This window comes from Callorhinchus milii, unplaced genomic scaffold, assembly GCF_018977255.1.
Source record: "Callorhinchus milii isolate IMCB2004 unplaced genomic scaffold, IMCB_Cmil_1.0 Scaffold11, whole genome shotgun sequence".
Taxonomy (NCBI): domain Eukaryota; kingdom Metazoa; phylum Chordata; class Chondrichthyes; order Chimaeriformes; family Callorhinchidae; genus Callorhinchus; species Callorhinchus milii.
The window spans coordinates 4,272,139-4,298,551 of NW_024704752.1; the positions used below are offsets into that span (position 1 = coordinate 4,272,139).

Genomic DNA, 26,413 nt, shown 5'->3' on the forward strand with positions numbered 1-26,413 from the left:
CTTCTGGATGTATTTAGTAGCAAGCATCAATGAATAGCTGTCAATTACACCTTGCCTCCAGTTCTTCTTGTGATTTGCCTTTGATTACATCACATAGTATAGGATCACAGACACTTCACATTTCCTAAGTAGGTATTGTTTAAAGCTGTATCATCTGTTTCTCATTCTGCTCTGGAGCCAGACTGCAAGGAAATAATTCCAATTAAAAACAATGGGTCCCTGAAAGATATATTACGCAATGTCACCTCCGACACAATTAGTTAGAGATCAACAATAACAACAATAGGAAAGCTCCCGATTAAACTGTGAATAATATTCAATCAGTGTTCTCAGTACTCACTTCAATAATTACCTTACAATTCACTGCAACGTATAATAGGATACGTTTTAAACAAAATCTAACTTTATAAACAACCGATAAGTAATGTTTTTACAAAGAACGAACATGGATTCCGGCAAGAAATCTAAAACAGATGCTTTAAATATTGAAGATGTTACAACAGAAAATTCCTTCCTGAGGAAGTAACTAATGTTATAGTAAACCTTGTTGTGAGGTTCATTCTTCACAAGGGAGCATGCTGGCACCCTTAGCTTGCCGGCAAGTCTGTGGAAACCCTTTTCTAACTGGTTCTGTAATTGATATGAATAATATAAAAGAAAACTTTGCATTTGATACAGAATTTATAAGACTTATTAATAATGATGAATTATCAATTATTATTTATATTGTGTTTTTTTTTGCTGTTCGAGGCAGCTTTAAAGTGGCTGAGAAGGGGTTTGAAAGGCAGGGAGGGCTTTCCAGCTTCGAAGATTGATGCGTCCAAGTCAAATAACCAATAACAACAACTTGCATTTATAAAACTCCCTTCAAGTGGGGCAGTGTTTCGGAATGCTTAAAAGTATCAGAGGCTATCATCGAGCTGGGGGGGTGGGGGGAAGAGATGACCATAAGCACGGACGAAGAGGAAGGTCTTCAGTTGCGATCTAAAAGAGGTGAAGGAGGGGCCAAGGCAGAGGGATTGAGAGTTGTAAAGCTTCTAACTTAAAGGCTTCAGAAGGGGAGTAAACTCACTCGCTAACACCTCTACATCCACTTCAGAACACTTAGCTATATATTACAGCTTTGCTAGGTTTCACTGACAGGTGTACACATGTAGCAACAGCTAAAAACAGCGCAGATCTCGCTTATCCTGCTGTAACAACATACCTTAATCCCAGTCTCAGAAATCATCCTATGCTGGAGCAAGCTAAATACAGCACAGCTCTCTCCTTGTTTCTCAAACAATGTGGTTCAACCCCAGTTTCAGAAAAGCACAATGATCCGTATCAAGCTGCCTTTCCCATTTTCTCATTCGTTTGAGTGAAAACTATTTTTGTGCTGTTAGGACTTAAATCAGCCTGGATTCAGACTGTCCAAACTCAGATCACATCAGATTGGTCTTTTTCTCATCCATCAGCAGAACCAGTCATTGGTGTTCAGCAAACTTCATACCAAGTACTGCAGAGAAGTGCAGCTCTGATAAGAATCAAACTCTGTGTTAATAATGTAAAGCCCAGATGCTGGATGTGAGCCACTGAATAGCAAGTTGAATGATTCTGTGTGATTCGGGAATTAAGCAGCCAAATGTTACAGCAAAGAGCTGTATAAACCAGCATGTAACTCATTACTTAAAAAACAACTCAGAAATTATAAACATCAAATTACATACAGACATAGGAATGTAGAGGATTGGAAAATACTTTGTGATCCATTTGGCTAGCAACAAGGTTTAAAGAATACCACACACTCTCCATCTCGTCTAAGTCCCTCATCACTTTGTTTGCCAAATATCTATCCAGCTCGTTCATTGAATTTTGGTTGGGCCCACAGCCACTCTGGGCAGTCAGTCTGTCTCATGTATTCACCACTCTTTATGCTAAATTGACTGTTCATCTTCCCTTTTCCGAGCTGATATCACTACTACCTCCTCCTTCTCTTCCCCCCCTCCCATCCCTGCACATGTAGAATTTGTAAACCCTTGAAACCACACCAAGATCTTCCCAAGTCTCCCTTTCTCCAATATAAATAGTTCAATTTTCCACTCTCTTCACTGTTTGTATGCCTAATCCCACATGTTAGATGAATTATTCCTTTGCTATACTCGAGCCAATGCTAGGATCTCCCTATTCTAATACAGCAACCAGAATAGTACATCGTGTTTCAAGTAAGATCAGACCATTGTTCTGAACACGTTGATTATTACCTTCTGGAATTCACGCTTATTTCCTCAGGGAGAGTGTGCACTCCACGGTTTATCAGCCGGTAGCGCTCTCGCCTCTGGGTCAGAAGTTTGTGGGTTCAAGCCCCACGACAGCTCTTTGAACTCTCAAGTTCTGTAATGTGCTATGGGACATCCTCCTGATATGAAAGGTGCTACATCAAATGCTAAGATTGTTATTGTCTATCCTTGGAAAAGGCCTGAGGCTTTAAAAATCTGGACTAGATTTTGCAGCCAACAAAACCCACATCCCATTTCCCAGTTAGGAGCAGGTTTCAAAGAATACAAGTTACCATTTACACACCGCCTTTCACGTAGGGAGAACATCACAAGGCACTTCAGAGTGCTCGGATGGGCACTGCGTGTAGCTGACACGTTGTACATATATCAGGCAGAATTAGCTGTAAAGCAAAATAACTTTTTTGTTTGTGGGACACTGTTGTGTGCAATTGGCTGCCACATTTTGCCCACAAAATATAAAGCCAATTCACTTCATAGTATGTTCTATGAAGCGCTTTGAGATGTGATAAGGTGCTATATCAAATGCAAGGATTATTATTATTATTATAATCCCGCTTTTTTTTGTCTCGACGACAAAGACTCACGACTGCTGCTTATTTTTAGCCCGGCGAGGGTATCACTCCAAGCCCCTTGCCCGCCACCCAATCCGTTCCACCCCTACTGCATCATAAGTCCATGTCGGTAAATTTCCTGCGACGCTAAACAATCGTTTAATGACCCTTTTAAAATTCTACTCTGTAACAAGGATTTAATAAAGATCAATACCGAAGTGAAAAAAGAAACCATCTTCCATAAAAGTGCCCTGAGCAATAAAGATGAAATATGCACCATGGTATTAAACTATAAAACTTTATAGACTACAGCTGCCTCTAAATTTCCTTGCATATAAGAATATTAACCATCTTCCACTAACTCAATATGTTCGCAGGGTCAGAACTCTAAATTGAACAGAGGACATTCCAGAGTATTAAATTCAGTTTCCTGTCAGCAGGACTGAAAAGAAACAAAGAAATAAGACTTTCAACGTAAAGACAAAAGGCTAAACCGCTGCCTGAACGATTGGACTGTGTTGAGTAACCGTGAACGCTCTCCAATCTTAGGTAACGGAATTGAAGTTACGTGTGAACTGAGCAAAGCTTTGTGCCGTTTATTAGTTAGGTGTGGGGGTGGGGGAAGGGAGTAGAGAGAAATATCACTCCCTTCGGGGGAAAAAAATGACTTGAAAGTGCTGTTAGTTATTTTTGTTGGACCGAGGCTTCGAAAACGACAGCGCTAAATTAATACCAGAGGTTCGAATATTGCAAAATAGGTCAAAGGAATCAAATCATTTCACACTGAAAACAGCAACAGGCCTCTCCCGCTGGAAAAAAAACACCCCGTGAAGCAATGCAGACTGAAATTAAGCCCAGATCTTCTAACAAAATGTCAGGAGGTTTTTTGTTTTTTTGGCATCGGGTTAATAAGACTCTGGACGTGTAGGCCAAAATACAAAACACTTTGGTTGACAAAAGAGGAAACTGTAAAACAAAGACATGAAATCCAATGTACAGGAATGTACATGTACAGGAATAATTTGTGTTTGAACCAGAGGATTTCAATGGCAGCGTGCTTAACGAAATGGGTTTGAGAGTTGTAGGAGGTCACACTTTTGGAATGGGAGGGTTGCGGGTCACTTGTATCCCTGAGGGTCAACCTTGATTTTTGACTGGGCTTGAGCTGTGAAGTAAAGCTCTAATCACAATGAAGCCATTGCTTTCTTGGGTTGGACTTTGCCAATTAAGGAGACCTTACTGGCCACGCTTCCTGTCGCACCGGCCATCAAGCTGCATTAGTTGGCAATGATAAAATATGATGGGGTTAAATTATTTTATTTTACAATCCAAAGAGGTTCAAGTGGGAGAAACCAAGTGGGACAAGGTGGTGGCGGTGGTGTGGGGGCAGGTTGAGAGCTGCCAAAAGAAGGGAAGGCCAGGTGCAAAGCAAAACTTCAAAGAAATGCAGCTCCGATCGAAAGTTCTGCTGGAGTGCGTGTACTTATCACCTTGAGGACAGATTAGGCAATCCAAGTTCTCACTCAATCCGACTGATTTACACACTTGACTTACGTTTTATTCAGTAATCTTATCCTGTGCTGTCTGGAGACTTCCTCTCATAGCGTGTGGATTGCTACACTGCGAAGGTGCCACTGAACGAGGATCACGGTCAATCAATCACCTATTTCTTTGAGTATTAAAAAAAAACGACACGTCTGGATTCCCAGTCCAAGCCGTGCTGAGTGGAAGGATTTGAGGCTCGAATCAAGTGCCAGAAAGTTATAACCAGGAACGATTTTCCTGCCATTTTTCACAGCATCGTAATCCCTACTCCTGGTTTTATACTCAACAAAAAATAGATTGCATCACCACAAAATTGGTTATCCACTAACAGTTGCGGATTTCAGCTGGAGTTAGCTTCCCATTAAACTGCTATAAATTATCTAATAGCCCATGGTAACATTTTCCCCACTGCTCATCGCACCAACTCAATCACCCCAGAAGTGAGCAACAAAAAGAAAACAGCAACAAGTAATACCATAAATTTCTTAAATAATTTAATTGCAAAACGGGTTTGTTTTTAAAAATATTTCTACAAATGCAAGAACGCATCTTTGTTTTTTTCACCATTAAATACATCTCAATATTTTAAAAAGATTGTAAAATACTATACAGGTTTGTTTTCCAAAGTGACCGGAAGAGAGCCATTAGGTCTTTCTACAAAAGATTAAGCCAGTGTAAGGCTATCACAGGCATAAAAATGGGGGGCGTTGGGGAGTTGAGTAGGGAAAGGGAGGAGGTAAGAGATGACTACAGAAGAAATGGTGGGCTGGGGAATAATTAAAGCTTGTACCAGATTTCATAGCAACAATAACATAACATTTTTTTTATCATGATCACCGATGCTGAGCAGACACTTTTTAGCAACTACTGAGTAACATTTCACAACAAATAGTTCAAAATAATTGTTTTTTTTGTTTCTTTACAACACAGTGTTATTTTACAGTACAATTTGGGATTAAGTGTCTTGTTTTGTGTGTGTGTGTGATTCAGGACTGTAGAATATTCATGCGAGATCTCTGCACATTTTTTGTTTTGCCTTTTCTATATACAGTTCAGGCCCGATCCCTTCAGAGTGGCAAAATATACACAGTCCGTATCTGAAGCCCACACATTAACGAAAGGGAAATATTGGATAGTATGTACAAATGTACAATTTCCTCCACCTCGTTTCCCTTGAACGTCAGGAGGGGAGAGGAATGCAGATGAACTACAAACACGCTGGATTGCAAACCAAAATCCCAAATGCTTATTGCCATTTCCACGGTTATTTCGTTTCGCCATACAGGTGCTCCACGCTCGAGTTCACAAAAGATTTTCTCAGTTCTTTAGGAAAAATAGAAGTTCCCGTCTTGGNTTTTTTTGGCAATGACAACAGAAGTTTGACAGCACTTGAATAAACAGGTGGTCGTGAAGTTCATTTTGGCTTCCCTTCAGCCCCCCACCGCACACACACACACAGGATCTCCATTCTCCGAAAGATCTTCGTTCCTTCTTTATGACGGCTCACAAAACTTTTCTTGCCTTCCCATAGTTCATTCTCCAGCTCGGAGTTGTTCACTGACAGTCCCACCCCACCCCATGACTGCTCTTTCCCTCCCCACGCACACACACACACAAGTGACACCTTCATCAAATCAAATGGAAACCAGAGGAAATCCCAGTGCTGAAGTCCATGGGGGTGGGAGGCATGTACCTTGCATTTGCAGCAGTCATGTCATATCTGATGGTGCATTAACGGAAGCTGTTCTGTGCTCGTTGCATTTGCTAATGCACAGACAGAGCCAATAAATCCAGGAATCAATTCTCCCTTCCAAATATTATTTTGTCAGTGCTCGGCGCTGGGTGGCAGTCAATGCTTGAGTGCCTTACAAGTCGTGAAGAAGAGTCAAATTTGGACCAAATGTACCCCAAAGCCATTAACGCTAACCTAATCCAAATCCATCTACATTGCAAGTTGAGAATTAGCGTGGAGTCTAGATAGCAGGGTGCCATGCTATGTACAGGATTATCCAGCTTCTTTATCGTTTCTCAAGGGGGACAGGGGTGCTGTGAAGGAATGCAACACACGGACTATATATCAAACTCGTGACCCAGTATTCCAAGTGGCAACGTCACACATCGATTTAAATAACACATCTTCAATATGAAGACTTAATACGCACTGGCTTTCTCGCCTGTGGTGGCCACTTCTCGACAGTCTTGTTGTCATCGCAGATTTGGTGCAAGGGGAATAGATTTCCAGGAGGCAAAGCCAAGCATCTCAGAAAGACGCAACGATTTTTAGACTGCATTCCTTATCGGAGCCGTTCACACTACAATTATCCTTGAACCAAGAGATTGCTCTGAGGCAATGGTTCCAGATGCTCCACAGAGGTAAAACCAGAAGCCAGGCACTGCACACAAAATATCCTTTTGGCAGATAATTCTCTCGCTTGACTTCATTCCTATTGTGTAGTAAGGTTCCTTGTGATCAGACCTGCACTGGTAGAGTCTGATTCATCTGTAACCTCATGTCCTGAATGCTGCCGAGTATTTTCTTCTGATGTCCAGCCAAGGTGACTCCTATCCTCAACAAATCCCTGGAACAGAATAAGACATATTGTCACATATTATTTGTGCCAGTCACTTCGATTGAACCGCCACAAGGAAACCCGAGAGTGCCAAATAATTCAACACCAATGTCCTCAAAGTGTTCTTTTAGCCTTTAACGCAGGGTAAAGTGCATGTTCCAAAATGAACGAGGAATTTAATCACCCGGTTTCAAAAATAGGGCCGTTATATGTGAAATTGGTGAATTGGGATTTTTACTGCATCTGTTTCTGCAAGCTCTCTCTCTCTCTGTCTTCCAACATTTCTGTAACTTGAATCCAAATACAATGAGATTTGTATTATTCATTTTTTTCTGAATAAAAAGGGAAAATGGCCAGAGGTGCAATGTCAGAGCCTTCAGAAATTCAACCCACCTAACTGGTTGACAAGCCCTGATAAACACTGTGTTAACACCGCCTGCCATGCCCCTGCTTTGCAAGTTAATTCCGTGAAATGAACAATAGACGATATAGTGCTTTCTCACACTGTCGATACATCTCTAATCATTTGACACGACTTACTGTAAAGTGGAGTGACTGTGTATTTTGCAGACAAACGCGATACACAATATGCACAAGTCCCACAAACAGCCATGAAGTGAATGATCTATTTTATCGGGGGTGGGGTGGGGGGGTGGGGAAGAGTTGGCAAGGACTACCGAGAGAAAAACAATTGCCCGGCACTGCACTGGTGTGTCAGCCAACCCTATAAACACAGGGAGTTGAACTACTGAAGTGTGGGTCAGAACCCAAACATGGAGCCTGACGGTAGCCAGGGGCAGGTTTGGGTACAACATTCAGATTGTGAATGAAATAAAATGGTTGTGAAATGTTCCCACGACAGCCTGAACTTGCCTAACAAATCCGTGCAGCAAGGAGAAAGCGATGAGGGATCATACTTACTCTGCCGTCATCTGAGCAACCAGGTCGAATGAGGTGAACCCGGCATTAATAAAATTCTCCTTGTACCGACCCATTTTAATGGCATCTAGCCAATCTCCCACTGTGGTGAATGTGGTGTAGTCGGGAACTGTACGATCCAAAAGAGGCTGGGAGGGGCTGTGGGGGGAGATAAGACACAATCAGTCCACATCTTAAGCCCTGTCCACATCAGCTCCCAGACTGACTGCACAGCAGGTCCCTTCAGGCACAGAGACTGATAAGGATCGCAGCTGCTCTGCATATACTATTTCTTACAGCAAAGCAGCTTTGACCCTTTTGATAACAGTCTCTGCATGCCCCTGATGCAATCTATATCCTTACTGATATCTCTCACTTAGCCTCTGTGTGGCCTAGTAAGCAGAGAGTAACACCGTGAGCCAGTGTTACTCTATGTTCTTGCTTACGCTGCCTTGACTCCAGCACTGACAGGTTAAGCTGATGGGAGCTGTTTAAATTTGCCCTTCAGCTCTCAATAAGGGACTTTTAATTCATGCAAGAGGGAAGTGCGACAGAGGAGAAGCTGCAGCAGATTTCAGATTCAATACGGCAGATGATGTCTTTTGCAGACCTGAGGAACTAGTGGTGTTCCTGCAGTGACTCTGCCTGTGACGCACACAACTCTGCCCGGATAATATTATGCAAACTTTCTGAAAATATTGAGACGTATTCAATGGTGAAAAGGGAAAGATGCATCTTTGCATTTGTGGAAAGGGAGCAGCGGGTGAAGAAAGGGAATAAGTGTTAAGATTACATGGTGCTTAGGGCTAACCAGTGGATGAGCTGAGTTTTCCAGCACTGTTTTAAGTCACAAACTGAGTCTGAGGATGTGGGTTTTACACATTAGGACTGACTGACTGACTGATAAACGCTTAATATTTAATAACAGTGTGAAGCTCATTCTACACCATGGCCCGATGGAATGACGCTTGATACAAGAAATGCAACATTCCAGCCTGAAATCATCTCTGTAACCACATTTGACTTCAGTACGACTTTTTCAATCTTTCGAACCAGACGCATTGGGTTTGCGAGCAACCCAAATTTTTCGATTTCCCTGCATTATATGAAATATATATAAACTTAATCGCTATGAATAAAACATCAAAAGGATAGCTGTGTTTATTGATATTCTGCAGGCCGTTGCTAAACTTGGCTTTGATTCAAAAGGCAAACGTCTCGAGACTAAAGGGGAGAATATCGCTCTGATCCAAGAGGTTGCGGACTGCAAAGAACAGATCGGCAATGAGGAGCTCAGGAAGGAACCCGAGGGCCAGTCAGGCTGAACGAGCCAGTAAAAGGGCCGTTCACTTCACGGTTTGTGAGACAACGCTGTGTGCAGCGTTTGACTACAAAATACAGTCACTACACTGCACAGTAAAATCCGTGTGAAGCCCTCAGAGATGTCTCAACGACGTGATAAGGTGCTGTATCAAATGCAAGNTTTTTTTTAATATTGCTATTTCTGAATTATAATTGTCAAAGAAACAAAGTTGTGGAGAGATAATAAGATAATGGGAATCCAGCCACACAGGAAAAGGATGAGTTTCTTTTGGGGGAGGTGGGGCGGGGGTTGGGGGGAAATTGGGTAATAAGAATGCTTGGGTTAATGGGCTGTATTCTGGAACTGGTTTGTCAACTGATTCCGAGATTCGTGCAATGCTGGCATGATAAATATGTTCAGTATGCACGTGAGGCTCTAGTGAATGTCCATGTGGGCTACCACTATCATCTGCATACTACAGTCAGAGAAGTTGAACAGGAGGGAGAATTTTAACAGATGAATTAACACGGAAAGCAATATAACTGATATCTCTACTCTCTTCTCCGCCCACTCCCCCCCACTCTTCCACCATCAAATTAGTTAAGGACAGCCCCCATCCATGCCCCCAGAAGGGGCAAATGGAAACATGGGTATTTAGTAACAGGAGACCATTGCGGTATATTCATGGGGACTATTAGAGCTTGAAGTTCCCATGCAGTGCTGGTGAGGGGAGGGAGGGTTGGTGCTGCATTGACAGTGATGCCGTTCTTCAGATGAGACTTTAAACCGAGGTCCCATCTGCCTGTTAAAGGAGGTTAAAGATCCCATTCAAAAAAGGAATGGAGTTTCTCCTAGTGACCTATTCAACAATCATTCATGTCACAGCTGTTTGTGGGACGTTGCTGGGTGCAAATTGGCTGCCAAGTTCGCCTACAAAGCATACAGTCACTACAATTTACGGTAGGTCCTTTGAGACGTTTTGGACGACGTGATAAGCTACAAAATTAAATGTAAGGATTATTATTGTACCCTTTAATAGCTCCATCTTCAAATAGCTATTTACTTATTTCTCTCTCCTTGAATCCCCCAATCCCTTGATTCCACATTTATGACAGCTCGTATCAAAATCATGTCATTCTCTGTGAGAAACAAAAATCCATTCCATCCCTAGCGCTAACCATTCAGTCTTTAATTTTAATGTTATGTCCTTCAGTAACTGATCAGCTTCACGGGTGATAAAGCTTCTCTCCATTTACTTTGCCAATTCCCTTCACAACAAGTCACATCCATCCCCCTCCCTGCCCCCAATCAGGGCATCAGTCCAGCAAGCTGTTTAACTTTTATTCTCCTCTTAAGAATATTGGCTTCTCCTGGCTCGTGCTGAGTGTACATACCATTCCTTCCATTTGCAACCAGTTAAAATGACCCATATGTGAGCAGTAGGGCCATTGAAACCCAACATTCTGGCTGTTTTATCACCTCATCATAATGGGGTTGGGGAAATGGTTTTGTTGTAACTCTTTCATGCTGAATTAGCAGGGAATCGTGAAACAGGATGCAGGGGCAAAGCTCCCCTCCCCAAATGGCCTCCTTCTGTGCTGTGAATTTCTATAGCCCGTTTGTTGTATCTACCCCCCCTGAACTGAATGGCTCCTGTTGCGGTGTAGCTCCAGACCCCAGGAAAGAGATCTCCTGCATCTCCCTTAGTGACCGTTCGTCACACACAAGTGTAGGCAGCAAGTCTCCAAAGCCCAGTTGACTACCGCGGTCAAACCTGACCCTGTACTCTCTCCTGAAGTCCTTGAATGTGGATTTACTGTAGTGTCGTGATTATATTTTGCAGGCAGGCGTGGCAGACAATTTGCTCACTTGCATGTACGCAGTGCCCCTCACGCAGAGTAGCATCTCAGAGCGCTTAAACACAGCAACGTCCCACCAACCAGGCATGAAGTCAACAGAGACAATAGAAGTTCAAAGTCCCGATGTGGGGCCTCTGACTTAAGAGGTGAGAGCAATACCGATTTGAATCAGGCTGACACCTTTACCTACTGAGACATTCCTAGAGTTACTCTTCTCAACACTGAGCTGCTGTTGAGCACTTGGGAACTTGACTAACATTGGTTGGCAAAAAACGCAATGGGAACAGCATCTGCTGATCGGGGCTTCACGGCAGCTGGAAAGCTTTATCTTGCTGCAAGCTTCAAGCGCCCGGGAGGGTGTAGAGCAGCACTTCCCCTCACTGTTTGATCACAATGCACAGCAGAGATCATCAGCCAGCCAGTCTCACTCTCCCTCGATCAAATCCGAGATGTGCGGCGTTGAAACCCTGCTCATTAGGTTTATCTGCAGGTCTCACGTCAACCCTGTCACCAAAGCTGCTCTTGTATCTTTTATTCCCGTCATCAACCACGCTAATATATGCAAGGCGAAGGATGGAGGGGGCGGGTGAAAGCACCCTCACTGCTTTTCCGTGACAGTGAAATTAATTATCTGCAACTGTTCAGGACTCTGTAATCATTCTGCCGTGAAAGTTTAATTTAACTTTTGACAAGCGACTCGGGTCGAATTTTAAAAAAAATATACATTGAAGGCATCTTTTCCATTAATATTAACAGAAGTGGATCCCGCATTCAACGATGCCCTTGGAATACAGGGCTTGTTTGTTGACTCGCTTGTTGCTAAGTTATCAGCTTGGTCTCGGTTGGTAGCACTCTTGCCTCTTGTTTGTGAAGGTTGGGGTGTCAGACTGTGTGTGTGATGTGCCAGTTCTCCAGCTGTGCAAAGCCCTTAGTGATAATATATAATAACTTGTTTTTTCCCCCCATACAGTCCCTTTGGCATTGGGGAGGGGTCTGAAAGCGCGCCCCACGGTTTTACTGTGAAGCGCAGCGACTGTGTGTTTTGTACGCAAACGCCACCTGTACAAGCCCACACGTGGCAAGCGAAGCTGGACTCATAGGATCATTCACAAGGCAACTATGACTGTACCTGAGTCGTAAAAACATCTAGCCACGTGGGGGAGAGAGCTGGAAAGTGGAATGAACTTAATGAATTCATTTTCAGCTCTCCCGAGATGCTACCTCATGTGAAGTGCGATGTGTAAGTGACATTCCTTTTGTTTTTTTAAAAAAAAGTGATTTAGAAAAACAGGCAGCGGTGGCAAAGACATGATGTCCCCAATGGTCTCTTTCTGTGCAGTGAATTTCTACACTTTCACCCCCTTACACTTTCCACTCGTTCCTGGTTCAATCCTTGTGAGCGCTGCTGAGATTATCTTTCTCTTTCCCGTTTTTTTCTGAAGCTCTCGTGCAAGTAACATACTTTCATATTGTATTCATCACCCCCACCCCCCGCCCCAGGCTACATTACTCATCAATTAAGACCTAACTAACTGACCTCAGGACCTTCAGCCCTAAAGCAAAAAGGGCACTTGCGTTATTGTTTCCTGTCTATCACTCATCAGCCAGACCCTAGATGGACAGGCAGAGAAAAAGCCCAGGCCTATCCCGAAATACCTCAGGGTTACTTGGTTTACTGAACAGCCCATATTGTCCTTTTGTGTGTGTGTGTGTGTGTGGGGCTGACAGGTCACCTTACATGAGAGGCATTTACACCAGTGACCTACAGATAACCAAGGTCACGAATTGCACGGACTCCATGCTTGAGCAGCGGGGGCCAAGATTAAAAGTTTAGCCCGCTGGAAATGTCACAAAGAGAGGGTTTATTTTTTAGTGTGTGTTTGTTTGCGAGGAAGGAGATAAAGAGCCTTCTTAAACAAGGCCTCTTTGTAAAGCTCAAAAAACAACAGGCGCCCCCCGTAATGGATCATAATTGTAAGGTGGGAGCCTGGCAGAAGGTATAATTTCGCGACGGAGATCAAACTTCCAAAGGAAAATGTGCGAGGGAGGGGGAGGGAAAGACCTACCCTGGGTTGGCGTTGGAGACGACCTTGAGACTGGCTGCGTTTCGGATTAACTTGTCCAACGTGTTGACGATCTGGGCAAATTTGGGCCTGTTGTTGCGGTCTTTCACCCAGCAGTCTAACATCAGCTGGTGCAGGGCGGTGGGGCAGTCCATGGGCGGTGGCAAGCGGTAATCCTGTTCCACAGCATTGATAACCTGCAAGTGGTGGGGGTGGGAGAGGGAGAGAGGAGGGGGGGGGGAAAAGCCAGACATTACAGAAGGTTAAAAATTTTCGCACGGAACAGAAGGGGGTCTATGTATCTGTGTCACTGTATCTATTTGTCTCTCATGCCCTCCGCTCCACCATCGGTGACCTAGCCTTCAGTCAGTATGCCCCGAAACTCTGGAACTCACTTCCTCAATCCCTCCGCCTTGCCCTCCTCCCTCCCCACCTTCAAATGCCACCTAAAGATCTTTCCTTTTTTGATGGTGCTTACGGTCACCTCCCTCCCTCCCTCTCCCCTTGGCTCTCGTTGTCAGACTCCACCACCGCGAAGCCCTCCAGGACGCTACCCCAGGCGAAGGACGAGATATAAATGCAAGTTGTTGTTGACAGCGTGTTCCGACATTCGGCTCCATAATACTCACATCCTGGTTGGACATGTCCCAGTATGGTCGCTCTCCATACGACATGACTTCCCACATGACAATCCCGTAACTCCACACGTCGCTGGCCGAGGTAAACTTGCGGTACGCGATGGCTTCTGGGGCCGTCCACCTGATGGGGATTTTCCCACCCTGGTTCAAAAAAACACACAACCCCTCTGTTTACTAAGTTCCGTTTTACTCATATCAACACAGTGCAGTCACCATTGTCAAACAAATTCACCCAAGGCTATATTTTTTTTGATGCATAGCAAGTTCCCACAAGCCTCCGCACGATCATTCTGGAGGAGAAAGTCCCTCCTCTTTCCTCAATGGGATCTTTCAACGTTCACCTAAAATGTCAGGCAAGGCAGACAGGACCCACTTCCATTACTGGTTCTCGTCCCGATAATGCACCGCTTCTCTCCCAGTTCTGGATGATGAGCTGAAAGCCCACCCGTTGCCCGTCACCCACAAACCCCCGCCCCCACACACCCCTGACACAGCGCTTGACCCTATGACTTTCAGGCTAGAAGCTGACACAATTACAAGTGGTTTTGCTGTTGCGTTTGAAGTGCCTCTTTCAAACAGTAATTCCTCAGTACTCTCTCTATCTCTCTTTCCCTCAGAGCTTGAGGGCAAAATGCACAATCCATTAGCCCTTGCTGCCCTCACCAGTGAACTTGTGTAGGTCGGGTCTGTTGCATCGTCCTCCAGGAATCTCGACAAGCCAAAGTCAGACACTTTGCACACAAGGTTACTGTTGACCAGAATGTTCCTGGCGGCAAGATCCCGGTGCACGTAATTCATCTCCGCCAAATACTTCATCCCGGCTGCGATGCCCCTCAACATACCAACGAGCTGGATGACAGTGAACTGTCCATCGTTCATCTACGGAGAAAAGAGGGGGCGGGGGGAAGAGAGAGAGGAGGGGATCATTAATATGAATATCCCAGACAGATATGACAAGACAGAGTTCAGTTGTCAAAGCGGAAGAAATTCACAAGGCGTGCGTGTGGATTATTCATTTAAAAATAAACAAATCTCCCCTCAACCGAGTTGCTCTGAAACACACGTCCTCTTCCCCTGAACCGTGGAGAGAAAAGTGTTCAGGCCTCTTGTAATTGATTCCCAGGCTGTTAGCCAAATCACTAGAAATTTTCACTTGAAAACTTTGGCTGAGGAAATCTTCAAAATTCAATTAAAGACTGAGACATGCCTGTGTCATATTCAATCCAGAGTTCGTTTGCAGTGGAGAAGTCATGCACAGAATCTATTCAAAGACAGACCAATGGGTAAAAAAAAGTGCGCATCAAATGCCATTTAAAATGTGGTGCGGCGAAATACTTAAAAACAGAACAAATTTTTTAATCAAACTCCCAGCTTTTCGCAGCGCTTACAAGTTGTGTTTGGAACAAGTAAATATACAATACAATGTGAATTTACATTTATACAGCGCCAATTGTAGTGAATGATTAATTCTGTCTTGAGGGGGAAAGAGGGAGCTTGTTGGATTGGAGGTAAAGAGTGCTACCAACCGAGCTTGAGGCTGACCCACAAATGGCACCCATTTAGGCTGCAGCACAGCCCTTCCAGGGCAAAACTAGCACTGGGTAGTGACAGGACCCACAATAAACATCGCTGTAAAATGAGATCGAACGCGTTTCGATCACCATCCGCTTACCCTAAGGAATGAGTCCAAGGCTCCGTTCTCCATGAACTCTGTGACGATCATAACAGGACGGCTCTTGGTCACCACCCCTTCCAAATGGATGATGTTCGGGTGATCGAACTGCCCCATGATGCTTGCCTCGCTTAGGAAATCCCTCCGCTGCCTTTCCGTGTACCCAGCCTTGAGCGTTTTTATTGCTACAAAGATCTCTCTTCGTCCCGGAAGTTTAAGACGCCCTCTGCACACCTCCCCGAATTCTCCTGCATCGCGCAGAGAAACCAAATTGTCAATGTCGAATGCAACGCAAATTAAATATTTTTGAATTTTTTTTTATAACTTAAAAAATAATGTTTAGAATAATAGAGTTTGTCAATGCCTTTTAGTCTACCTGCTCCAATAACTTCTTCAATTTTGACGCACGACACATCAATTTCCTTGGCAAATTCCCGGACGGCTTCATTTGGATCTTCGTACGTGAAAGGATCGATGTAGACCTTCATTCCTGGTGTAACTGTCAGGAAGTGAAGGAAAAGGTTAACCAGGTTATGTATCAGCCGATAACGCTTAGATTAAATACCTCAAAGGTTCTACTTGGGAAATAGCTGATAAAGCAAAGCACTTACTGTGGCCGGTGCTGTACTGCTGGAGCTTCTCTGTGTACTCCGACTCCGAACCATGACTGCGTTTCCTTAAAATAAAGCAAAGGAGTTTTATTGCACATATCCCAAAGGCACTGAAGAGGCACAGTTCCTCTCTCGTCATTCAGCTCACGGCTATCTGTTGGCCGTGACTGGGGTAGACTGGATGCCGCGTCCGCCTGCGTAACAATCCACTCCTAGTCGCTACTGAGTGAGGCACTCCGAGAGGGTTCAACCAGATCAGTCATTGTCCTACAAGTGGCCCTGTAGTTAGCGACTCATTACATACGGAGAATTGGTGGCCAGGACACTGGTGGGGAGAGAGAGAGAGAGAGAGAAAAAGAGAAAAGGTTTACCTGATGCACACAACGATGACCACGACGACTGCCACGATAAAGATCAGGGCGGCGGTGGAGGAACCGATAATCAACGGAAGTTGTTCCTGGATACCTTTCCCGCTGTCACCTGAATAACACCAATTAGGTTTCATTTACAAGGTGTCCCATTTCACTGCAACTGGACAATAACAGGCGGCTCAGAATAACCTACTTTTTTTGGTCAGCTGGGTGTCTAATACAGGCGGAAACCCATCACAACAACAACTTGTATTCACATAGCGTAGTGCCCTGGAGCGCTTAAATCATCACGCTTAAAGGTATCCAAATTTCTATGCCGTTATCTACCCTTTTGAAAACTTTTAAAGCGTTTTCACTGCAAATCTTCCACGCTCAATTCAAACAACAGTATAAAGAGTTAAAGCATTACTTTCTTTTTTTGCAACAGAGCGAGGCACCTGCTATTAAATAATAAGAATAAGAATCCTCGCAGTTGATACAGTGCCTAATTAAGCTGTTGAGATGTCTCCGTTCAAATGCTATTCCACGTGAAGAGTGCTACATATATGCAAGTGGTGGTTGTTTTTGTCTCAAAACGCTTTCACAGGATATACTGTAAAGTGTATTTTGCAGGTGAAATGCACTGCGCACCAAGTGGTATCTATTGAACTCCACACGGCTATTCCTTTTTGTGAACCACAATGACGATAACTTGAAATTATATACCTTAAAGCGGAACAGTGTCTCAGAGCGGCCATGTGAGTGGCGAAGGGAGCAGACAGACAGACAGACACAGAGACAGACAGAGGGACGGATGGACGTACTTTCGTTCTGGGTCTGGAATTCTACAGGGCGGCTGTACTTCCCGTAGCCGGCCACGGTCCTCGCCCGCACCTGAACCGCGTAGGAAGCGGCAGCTCTCAGCCCGTCGATCCGAATGCTGTTCTTCTGACTCGTGATGGTCGAGGCGGTTTTCTCATCCTGTTCCTGGGGGAGAAAAAAAAGGCAAAAAACGACAAATTGAAAAAAAAACTTAATCAGGAAATTGGCTTTCAATTTAAGACTGTTTGTTTAAGAATTTGCCAAGTTCTGGACTCATTGAATCAGTATATTAATCAAGTAAATCTAGATCCAGGTGGAATTTCTCCCGCTATGTTACTGGATCACAGTTACGGGCGATGAGCTTTGCTGTGGGTATTCATTCTCCAGTTACAGCCACATTGATGATTTCGGTAACAATTTCTTGCGTCCTGCACCTAGGATAAGGTCTCAGAGTGCTTTATAGTGCTCGTGTCAGACCCGGAGGAAAGGAGTGAGGGGTGGAAACGGATGACTATATAAGCTAGTTTGTTCCCTTAACCAATGGTCCGTAAAGTGAATGCAGCACCACTCTACCTGTTCCCAATACTTCAGCTCATAGTCCAGGATGATGCCGTTGGGTTTTTCGGGAGGAAGCCACGACAAGGATAAGCTGCTGTCTGTTGCACTCAGAAAATGCACTATCAGGACAGGAGAAGGTGCTGTGAAGAGGCACAACAGCATTTCATAAAAACATTGTTAATAATAATAATAATCCTTGCATTTGGTACTGCACATTATCACATATCAAAGCGCTTCACGGAATATATTGTAAAGTAGATTGACAGTGTATTTTGTGGGCTAAAACCCGGCAGATTGAGCAAATTGAGCACCAGCAGCGTCGCACGAACAGCCATGGATTGAGAGACCAAATAGTTTTTCTCAGGGATCACCACCTTCGGAAAGTGATCCGCAAATCGACTAACAATCCTATTTATGGCTAGGTAAACAGAGTCGTGCAGAGTAAGGAAACTTGCCTAAGGTTGCGCCCTGCCCGGGAATCGAACCCGGGTCCTCTCGCTTGTGAGGCGAGAGCGCTAACCACTACACTACGAGACTCCACGAACTCTAAATAGCCTAGTTCGGATACTATTAAGCACCATGACGGGTACGAGTCAACCACTAAAAGCGTAAATTAACGAGTCCTTTACAAGCGTGGATTTTAGATCAAAAACATATTTTAAAAAAATCACTTGGAAACTTTTTAAGTATGTCATTACTTAGTAGAAAGCAACTAAATGACTTGGCAGCTAAATGCCCCAAAAATAATAATGTGCCTTTAAGGAGGAACTTAATGATATTCCCCACATCAAATTCTCTTAAATATAGTAAATAACTGCTTCAATCTCAGCAGTGACTTATAAAGTCTCCAAGCAAATTTGTTTAATCTAAAACATACACACACCAGCACAATGAACACTTAAACTTTTGTTTTAAAATGCAATCATGGTCTTACAACCCTCAGGGCAGAGAGGGAAACTTTCCCTTTCTGTGTGAACAAAGTTTCAGACCGGGCAAATTGCAAAAGGATAAAGACAGAAAAAGTTCCTCCATCCGCCCACGATCCTCAACCTAAACTCCTTTTTTCTTAAAAAAATTCATACATTCAATAAAAAAAAGTTTCACTTGCTATACAAGGAAAAGTCTTCAGATTTCCTCAACTTAACAACTCCTACTGTCAAACTAATCCGTTCCCACCACAATAGAGGCTAATACCACCCATTAAACACCAATCAATAGACAAATTACATACATACTGCCCGGGGCTAGGATTCCCTCTGCAGCCTTACCCTGAACACTAGCCTCTCGCGGCTTAATTACAACTTGGTCATCCTGCACCTGGCTGCCAGTGTGAATCCTACTCTCGACAAAAGCTGGATGCCATCTCACCAGTTACTCAGGGCAGGTTCCCCTAACACCGTCTCATTGTGTTGAGACTCGCAATACAGAAAGCGCTGAGATAATTGAATTATTCAGGAGTCAGACGCTGGAAGATAAGCTACAGTACAAAAGGGCAGCTTAATGTGAAAGTCAGACAAGCCCCCGACCCAAAAGAATAGCCACCCTCAGATAAATCCTCTCCCCTTCCCAAGGTTCCCGAGCCTTCCACAGTTGGAATTAAGGGTCTTAAAGAATTGGTGTGACTTTTTGTCTTTGCAACTTTAAAGGGATTTAAAGGGAAAACACATAGTCTTTAAAATGCTCTTTAAATGCCGCTTTCTTCACCCATAAAATAGTCACTGCACTTCACAACAAATCTTTTGAAGCGCTTTAAGATGTCTCAACGATAAGACGCTACATCAAATGCAAGGATTATTATTATTAAATTCCTATGATTCTAAGACAAGTTATCGACAGCTCACGCTGTGCGATGTGGAACCGATCCAATAATCTTGTGCATAAAAGTTTTTTCTCTTGCCTTTGCTATCTTTTATTAAAAAAATCAACACTCCCCACCACCCCCCCACCCCATCGTCTTCATTTCACCACATCATGCATCAAACACGATTCAGTGTTAGAATTATTTCGGCTCGAGGATCTTTAAACGTGACCAGAAACCACAACACTGCAGATACTTTCCGCAGTTAAGCCAACAGACGTTTGAAGGAAATCTATCAAAGCAGCAGCATTTCGGGAACGATAGAACCAGAAGAATTAAAAGCAGGCGCTATAACTCTGTCACAAGAAACTGTTTGAATTAGTTGCAACAGATCACCAGACAGGCTCTTTTAATCTTACTGCTTTTTCCCCCCACTTCCCATTCTCTCCCTCTTCCAATGAAGTTCTCAGTTATGCTCAGATCTCGTCTCTAAGTACCGTCCCTCCTCTCCGCTATGTCAGAATAGCATTTCTTTTGCACGTATCGTCATCAAACGTTGGACTTAACCAGAGAAGGGCGTCTTTGACAACTCTGGCCTCCACCCTTATTGGCATACTCACTCCTTAAGTCTGCTGGAACCCACAACCCTCTGTGACCCAAAGGCAAGCAGGCTGACACCTTCCGCATGTTTACACTCCATAGGGACGTCTCGCTGTTAAAATCTGCCACTTACCAGCCTGGTTGGTGGTGATGCTGACGGACGCAAACTGGGGAGAGTGCGGGCTTTTGTTGGAGACGCCGTTCACTGCTTGGATTTCAAACGTGTAGCGAGTGTGAGCCAGGAGGTTGCTGATGAACACGTGCTTCTCGGTCAGGCCCAGCTGGCGGGGCACGAACTCCACGTTGTCATCGCAGCGGGAACAGATTTTGCGCTCCACGCTGCACTTCTTGCAGATGATGTTGTAGAGGAGGTCGTCCCGTCCCCCAGTGTCCAGGGGCTCGCTCCACTCCAGGCTCAGAGAGGTCTTGTTTACGTTGGAGATAACGTTCCGTGGAATCGACGGCACACCTTAACGAGAGGAAGAAATTGTCAACCAATTCGCTTTTCGCCCCCTTTTTTAGGTCGCCAAGCGGCAATGCCATTAGCTACCGAGCCTGAGGGGCTTGAAAACAAACTACAAAGCAATAAACCTCACATAAGTTATTATCAGTTGGGACCATAAATTTAATATGACTTACGCAAAGTATGAATTATGTCAAACGTGCGTAGAATATAAACGCTTAAACGGGACTTCAATAATTTAGGAGATTATACAATTTATACAGATCAGACTTCTGCGAGTTTTACTGGGTTTACATTTTTGAAATGATGTTTAGAATATGATGATGATGCTTCGCAGTTCGATATAGCACCTTATTGGGCCATTGAGGGGCGGGTCTCAAAGAGCAGTCCACAGGATTGTAATGTAAAGTTACGGTGTATTTTGTAGGTGAACGCAGCAGCCAGTTTGCAATTTGGCAATGTCCTAGCCGACAGCCATGAAGTAATGGTCAATTTTATCTGTGTGGGGGGGACCCACATACGGGACCTCAGTTTAACGACTCAACGAAAGGATGGCACCTCTGATAATAAAGCAGAGCTCCCCCAAACAATGCATTGGGGTCTGAGCCTGGACTGTGAGAATAAAAGTGCACAATCTTCTGACTCAGCGAGGGGAGAGCGCGACGGGCACAGCCAGGCTGACGTTATGAATTAAACATCCAGAGCTGTCATAACTTGTCAGACTGTTAAGATCTAAACCAGAAGAAGACACATAAACTAATCTGTTAACTTCATCTACGCCTTTGTTTCATTTCACAGTAATTTCATCACCCCTTACATTTTTTTTTAAAAAAACACTAAACATGCAAAGCAGGAATTAAGACAAAATTGCGATGCTTCCACGTCTGTTTGTTGTTCAAGCGAGGGAAAAAAAATCACTGAAATAGCTTTTTTTCCAGAAGAACTTTGTGAGCCCAAGGGGCGGGGCATACGGGAAGAGGGCGATATGGTGTGGAAGGAGATAGTAAGGATGCAATATTTATCTATTATAAAACAGGAGTCTACGGAGGTCAGACCAGGAAGGCAATTTGTGCCTTAATGTTTTACTTAAAGGCAACAGAACCCCGTCTGCTCCGAAGGCATGTCAGTGTGGCCTCTGCCTTTGCTGATAAGCCAGTCACCAAAACATCTTAGACCCCAATTTTATAGAAGGAGGAAGCGACTTCAGACCTTTTTTTCTAGTCAGTCTGCTGCCTGCGTAATGCTGATAAAAGCAATACAAGGCATCAGAGAGAATGAAGAGCCTTTTCAAGCTGGATGGAGGTTGTAAAACCGTTTATTTTCCACCTAATGTGTTTTTTTTGGTGGGGGGAGGGAGGAGGGAGCACAAGAGGGGGATAGGGATAGGGTGAAAGATCATTTGGAGAGAATCTTCTATGGAGAGATAGCAAAATCTGAACCAGAGAAGAAATAAACCAAAGTATCTCGTTCACTAATGTCCCTTTGAGCACTTCAAAACATTAGACTGAAAAGGCCAGCTATGTTGGTCTTATACGCTTTTCTCGACTGGATTATTGCTGCCCCCATGTTTTTCTAACGTGATTCCTAACTTATTTGGACTTTGCTCTGAAGTGCGCTGGAACAAGCCGCACTTACAAGGCACAATAGAGAGCAAATATGTCAAAACCAGGAGAGGCAGATTTGTTCACATCACTCGTTTCTTTTAGCACAAGGGTCTTAAGAGAAACTCACTGAACATTCCACCCAAAGGTTGGGCTTCTGCGTTGGTTGGACTCCCCTTAATAAAAAGATTTGAACAGCTAAATAACAATCAAACGACTGGAGGAATTACTTTCTTACGAATGTGTCTGTGAGACCCAGAGCCCTCTGAAGTCTCGGCTTCAGATTACTACATAGACTTCAGTCTTGAAGTTCAAACTGTGCTGAAGTTTAGAAAGGTCCTAAATTTTGTCCTAATTTGGATGGCAGGCTTTCAGTCGTAGCTAAAAAGGGATCTGCAGAAAAAGCGGTTTCCAAATTAAGATAGTGTATAAGTCCTTTATCTGAAATTCTGCATAATTTTGGATCTGAAGCCATTCGCCTTAAGCTTAAGAGCCTTTTGAGGGCACTTTCCCCACGAGTAGAGTAAAGCAACTAGACTGAAACAAGTCAAATCATCCTGCAGTTTGTTCAGCCGAAGGATAAGACCCCAAGAATTTCAAGCTCTTAATTGGTAACAAAGTGTTAGATCAAACAAGACATACCACCTGAAACATTCCATATCCAGCCTGAGAAGTGCCACCATGGACAGAGTATATGCGCGCACATACTTTGAATACTCTGTTAAGTTTACAATTAGCGTGCGTTAACGGAGCTCAAACATGAGCTTGAGATTTACAAACTAGCAGCACGGTCATTAATATGTCAAAGGTGCCTTTACTATTCCAGCTAATTAAATGGCAAATAACCCAATGGCACTATAAAAATATATCTGTCTCAGACATGTTCCCTCAAGTGCCATAAAAACTAGAAACTAATGGGTTTGGGATCACAGGGAAAACACAGAGAAGATTATAAAAGGCTTGGAAGTGATTTCAAAAAAACGATCTCTTTGTTCCTGTCAGTCATTGTCTGCTTTAAAGTCCCTCTTAACACAAACTGCTATTTAGTTCTGAGAAAATAGCCCTTGAGAGGAGATTATATTCCAGTTTGGGCAGCTTAGCTTCTCTGTATACTATACCAACACTCAGAAGATTGCATTTGTTGAGCGTTGAAAATAGACAGAAGTAGAATTGAATTCCATGTCCATCTTTTCGGGAGTACGAAAAATTACTCTCTACTGCACCGGTCCTGTCCATTTGTGTCTCTGTTTATCTGCATAGTGTTTTGGATAACATGAGAATTTTCTGATAGAAAGATAATTGTAATGGTAATAATAATACTTATACTCGGTGAACCACCTTTCACTTCAGAAGGATGTCCCAAAGGATATTTTTAAAGTGGAGTAACTTTAAAGTGTGTTTTGTCGGAAAATTTTATCTGGGAGATTGTTGGCCAGGGCATTGAGAGAAACTTGCTTCTTTTTTCAAATAAGGCCATTGGGTTGCGTGTGATTTAATTAAGAGAGGTATCTCAAATTACAGTGACATATAAGGGAACAGTAAAGTCTAGCATTTTGCTTTGCACCCTTGGCTTTGGTAGATGAGTTTTTTTTAAACTAACAAAGTCAAATTTGCCTGGTCTAAAATATCAGTTACAATGAGTCAGGAACTGAATTGATCATGAAAAGCCAAGGTCCACTGTTTGGTTCAACCGCCTTAAAGTTGGAAACTTTCTTTCGGTCCTGCTCCACAGTGGTTCCACGGTAGAGACTTCAACTAAACCTGATACAAGTTCAGACCTACTGATTCCAGGTTAACATGGACAAGATAGATGTGGTTAAACAAGTCGGTGTTAACATACAAAAGTTAGCAGTGGGAACCTGGCAACATGACTGTTGTGTGCAATTGTCTGTTGTGTTTAGCCCACGAAATATGCAGTCAATTCACTTGACAGTATATTCTGTGAAGTGCTTTGAGACGTCTCGAAGAAGTGATGAGGCGCTATGTCAAATGCAAGGATTATTATATTACATTACTGATTAATTTGTTACTACAGTAAAGATATAGCGCATTGGGCAAAGGCGACAATATCTCCTGAACCAAAGACTAAAAAAAAATAAAAGTAGATTGGGCCACAGGTATATGGATGTCAGTACACTGCAGTGGAATTAGGATTAATTCTAGTGAGAACAGGGCTAAAATCAGCAGAGCTTGATATGAATGGCATGCCGTCCTTACAAAGTGCTACATTTCTCTCTGACATCGATAGATAGGGCTAAGTGACTGACTTGTGCACGCCATCTCGGGCTGGTCGTTATCTGCTCGATAGAATCCGGTCCGGCACGGGCAGATGGTGGCTGCCCCCAAGGTGGTCCGGCTGTTGGGTGGACAAGGGGAACACGGCCCCTTGCCCTGCTTGGCCTTGAAGGTTCCCGGGATACAGGCTGCAAAGCAGAAAAGGACAACCGTTAATCACACAAACCACACTCTATCTAAGTAATGCGGGACTTTCTTGGAATGTGCCAAGTCTGAACAAATGCAACTTATCACACCCACAAGGATAGAGTTCTCTCGGATGGGAAATCCGAGGCCAAAACGACATTTGGCAAGGGCATCAGGAAAGTTTATTGGGGAAGGAAGCGTTCACACCAGAGATAATCGTTAAATATAAACGCCTGATATTCGGAGCGCTGATCTCGACACTGCTCCCAGGTGTCCGACACATTGTTGACATCCCAGCTCAACACCACAGAATGATTCTGCAGCACCCAATCTGGAAACTGCCTTTACGGTGGGAGAAGGGAATAGAGAGAGGTATAAGGAGAGGACAAGATGAGGGATGTAGAGCCTAAACAGTTGGGACAAAATCGCCCATTTCTGCTCCTTCCAATCCCCACACTGCCCCCGCTTAAGAACAAGAGAATTGCTAGACAAAAGAAAACACCAGCTCGACTTCCACCATCCTGGCAGTTGCATGCACATGTCATGTCCCAAACTATATTAATAAAATATCGAGCCTTCTGCCTCTGCATTCAATATCAATGGAAGAGGCTAATATTACACTTGTTGTAACTGTTCATCTGAAAGGTCTGTTGGATTCTGAACCTAGGGCTCAGTGAGCTTCATTCTCAGCCCCCGAGACGATTTCACCCACACTCGCCCTTTTTCTAGAGTTATTCCACTCTGATCTGCTCACTGCTATTTTACCGCAATGCTCTCTCCACCCAGAATTATTGATTCTATACATAACCTTGATCTGGAATTGATGGGTGCGCTCACCCCTTGTGGGAAAGAGATGAATCAGCTTTACGTCATTCAAAAAGCTTTCACTTTCCTTGCCAAATAAGGATACATTTCTAAGACCGGGGGTGGGGGCTGGGGCTGGGGGAGATTTTATTTGGGGCCCAGCCAAGACACTGGGAAAGATTGGCCCAACAAACCCCCAAATAAAATCACTTATTTCATGGCTGTTTGTACAGCAAATCCTTTTGAAGTGCTTCGAGACATCTTTCTGTCGCTACACCAAACGTAAGGATTATTATTATTATCGTTATAGAAAATCCCAATATTTCTGCTACCCAATATTGGCGTGACTCAAGATTCCTTATTAAGGAATCATGTTGAGAAACGGTGCAAATTAGACCATAAATTTTATCTGAAAATTTTCCGACATGAAAAAGAAAGCTTTAGAGGATAGTTGCTAGTGAAGCTCGATGCTGTTTTCAGACAGCTAAGCTTAATGAGATCATTGCTGTCACAGAGGCTTGCTGGGCCTTTTATCACTGCCGTGAAAATTTGACTACATCTACAAAACGACATTTGGCAAGCAATATCTGACAAGAACTCATTCCTCTCCAATCTCACCAATGTCAATACCTTATCTTTCATGGCAAACTCCCTCCAGAACCATCCTGGACAGCACAGAATACCTATTTCAATAGCTTGATTGTGAATGATCTGCGCGCAAACACAACACCCATTGTAAACAAGGTTACAATAAGTTATTGTTAGTCAAATGAACATCATTGAACACCTTGGGTGAATAATCTCATTGTTAGTCATTTCCTGATCTTTACCTTATTGCTGTGTTTATTTTTCATGATCTCCATTTATTTATTCAACTGGAGTGGGCATGGTGATGAAACAGCTCAGGCCCGGCTCCCCCACCACCCCACCCACAAACACGCACACAAACAGACACGCGCACACACACACAAACACACGCAAGCCCAC

The 26,413-nt window shown here is 43.7% G+C and overlaps 1 protein-coding gene across 2 annotated transcripts in view; it reads right to left on the reverse strand.

Moving 5' to 3' along the window:
• Positions 1-4,868: 4,868 nt before the first annotated feature.
• LOC103184438 (ephrin type-B receptor 3) overlaps positions 4,869-26,413 on the reverse strand; it is a 61,687-nt gene continuing 40,142 nt past the window's right edge. The window contains exons 4-16 of one of the 2 annotated variants that reach the window (XM_007902433.2): positions 24,469-24,624; positions 20,271-20,606; positions 17,755-17,879; positions 17,184-17,346; positions 16,381-16,489; positions 16,010-16,074; positions 15,775-15,897; positions 15,399-15,646; positions 14,390-14,605; positions 13,718-13,867; positions 13,092-13,285; positions 7,867-8,022; positions 4,869-6,954 (exon numbers count right to left, since the gene is read on the reverse strand). In XM_007902433.2, coding sequence (XP_007900624.1) covers positions 6,846-6,954; positions 7,867-8,022; positions 13,092-13,285; positions 13,718-13,867; positions 14,390-14,605; positions 15,399-15,646; positions 15,775-15,897; positions 16,010-16,074; positions 16,381-16,489; positions 17,184-17,346; positions 17,755-17,879; positions 20,271-20,606; positions 24,469-24,624 — 2,150 coding nt within the window. In that variant the 3' untranslated portion in view covers positions 4,869-6,845. Of the gene's footprint in view, positions 6,955-7,866; positions 8,023-13,091; positions 13,286-13,717; positions 13,868-14,389; positions 14,606-15,398; positions 15,647-15,762; positions 15,898-16,009; positions 16,075-16,380; positions 16,490-17,183; positions 17,347-17,754; positions 17,880-20,270; positions 20,607-24,468; positions 24,625-26,413 lie in introns of both variants that reach the window. The other variant, XM_042338999.1, reaches the window with a different exon arrangement.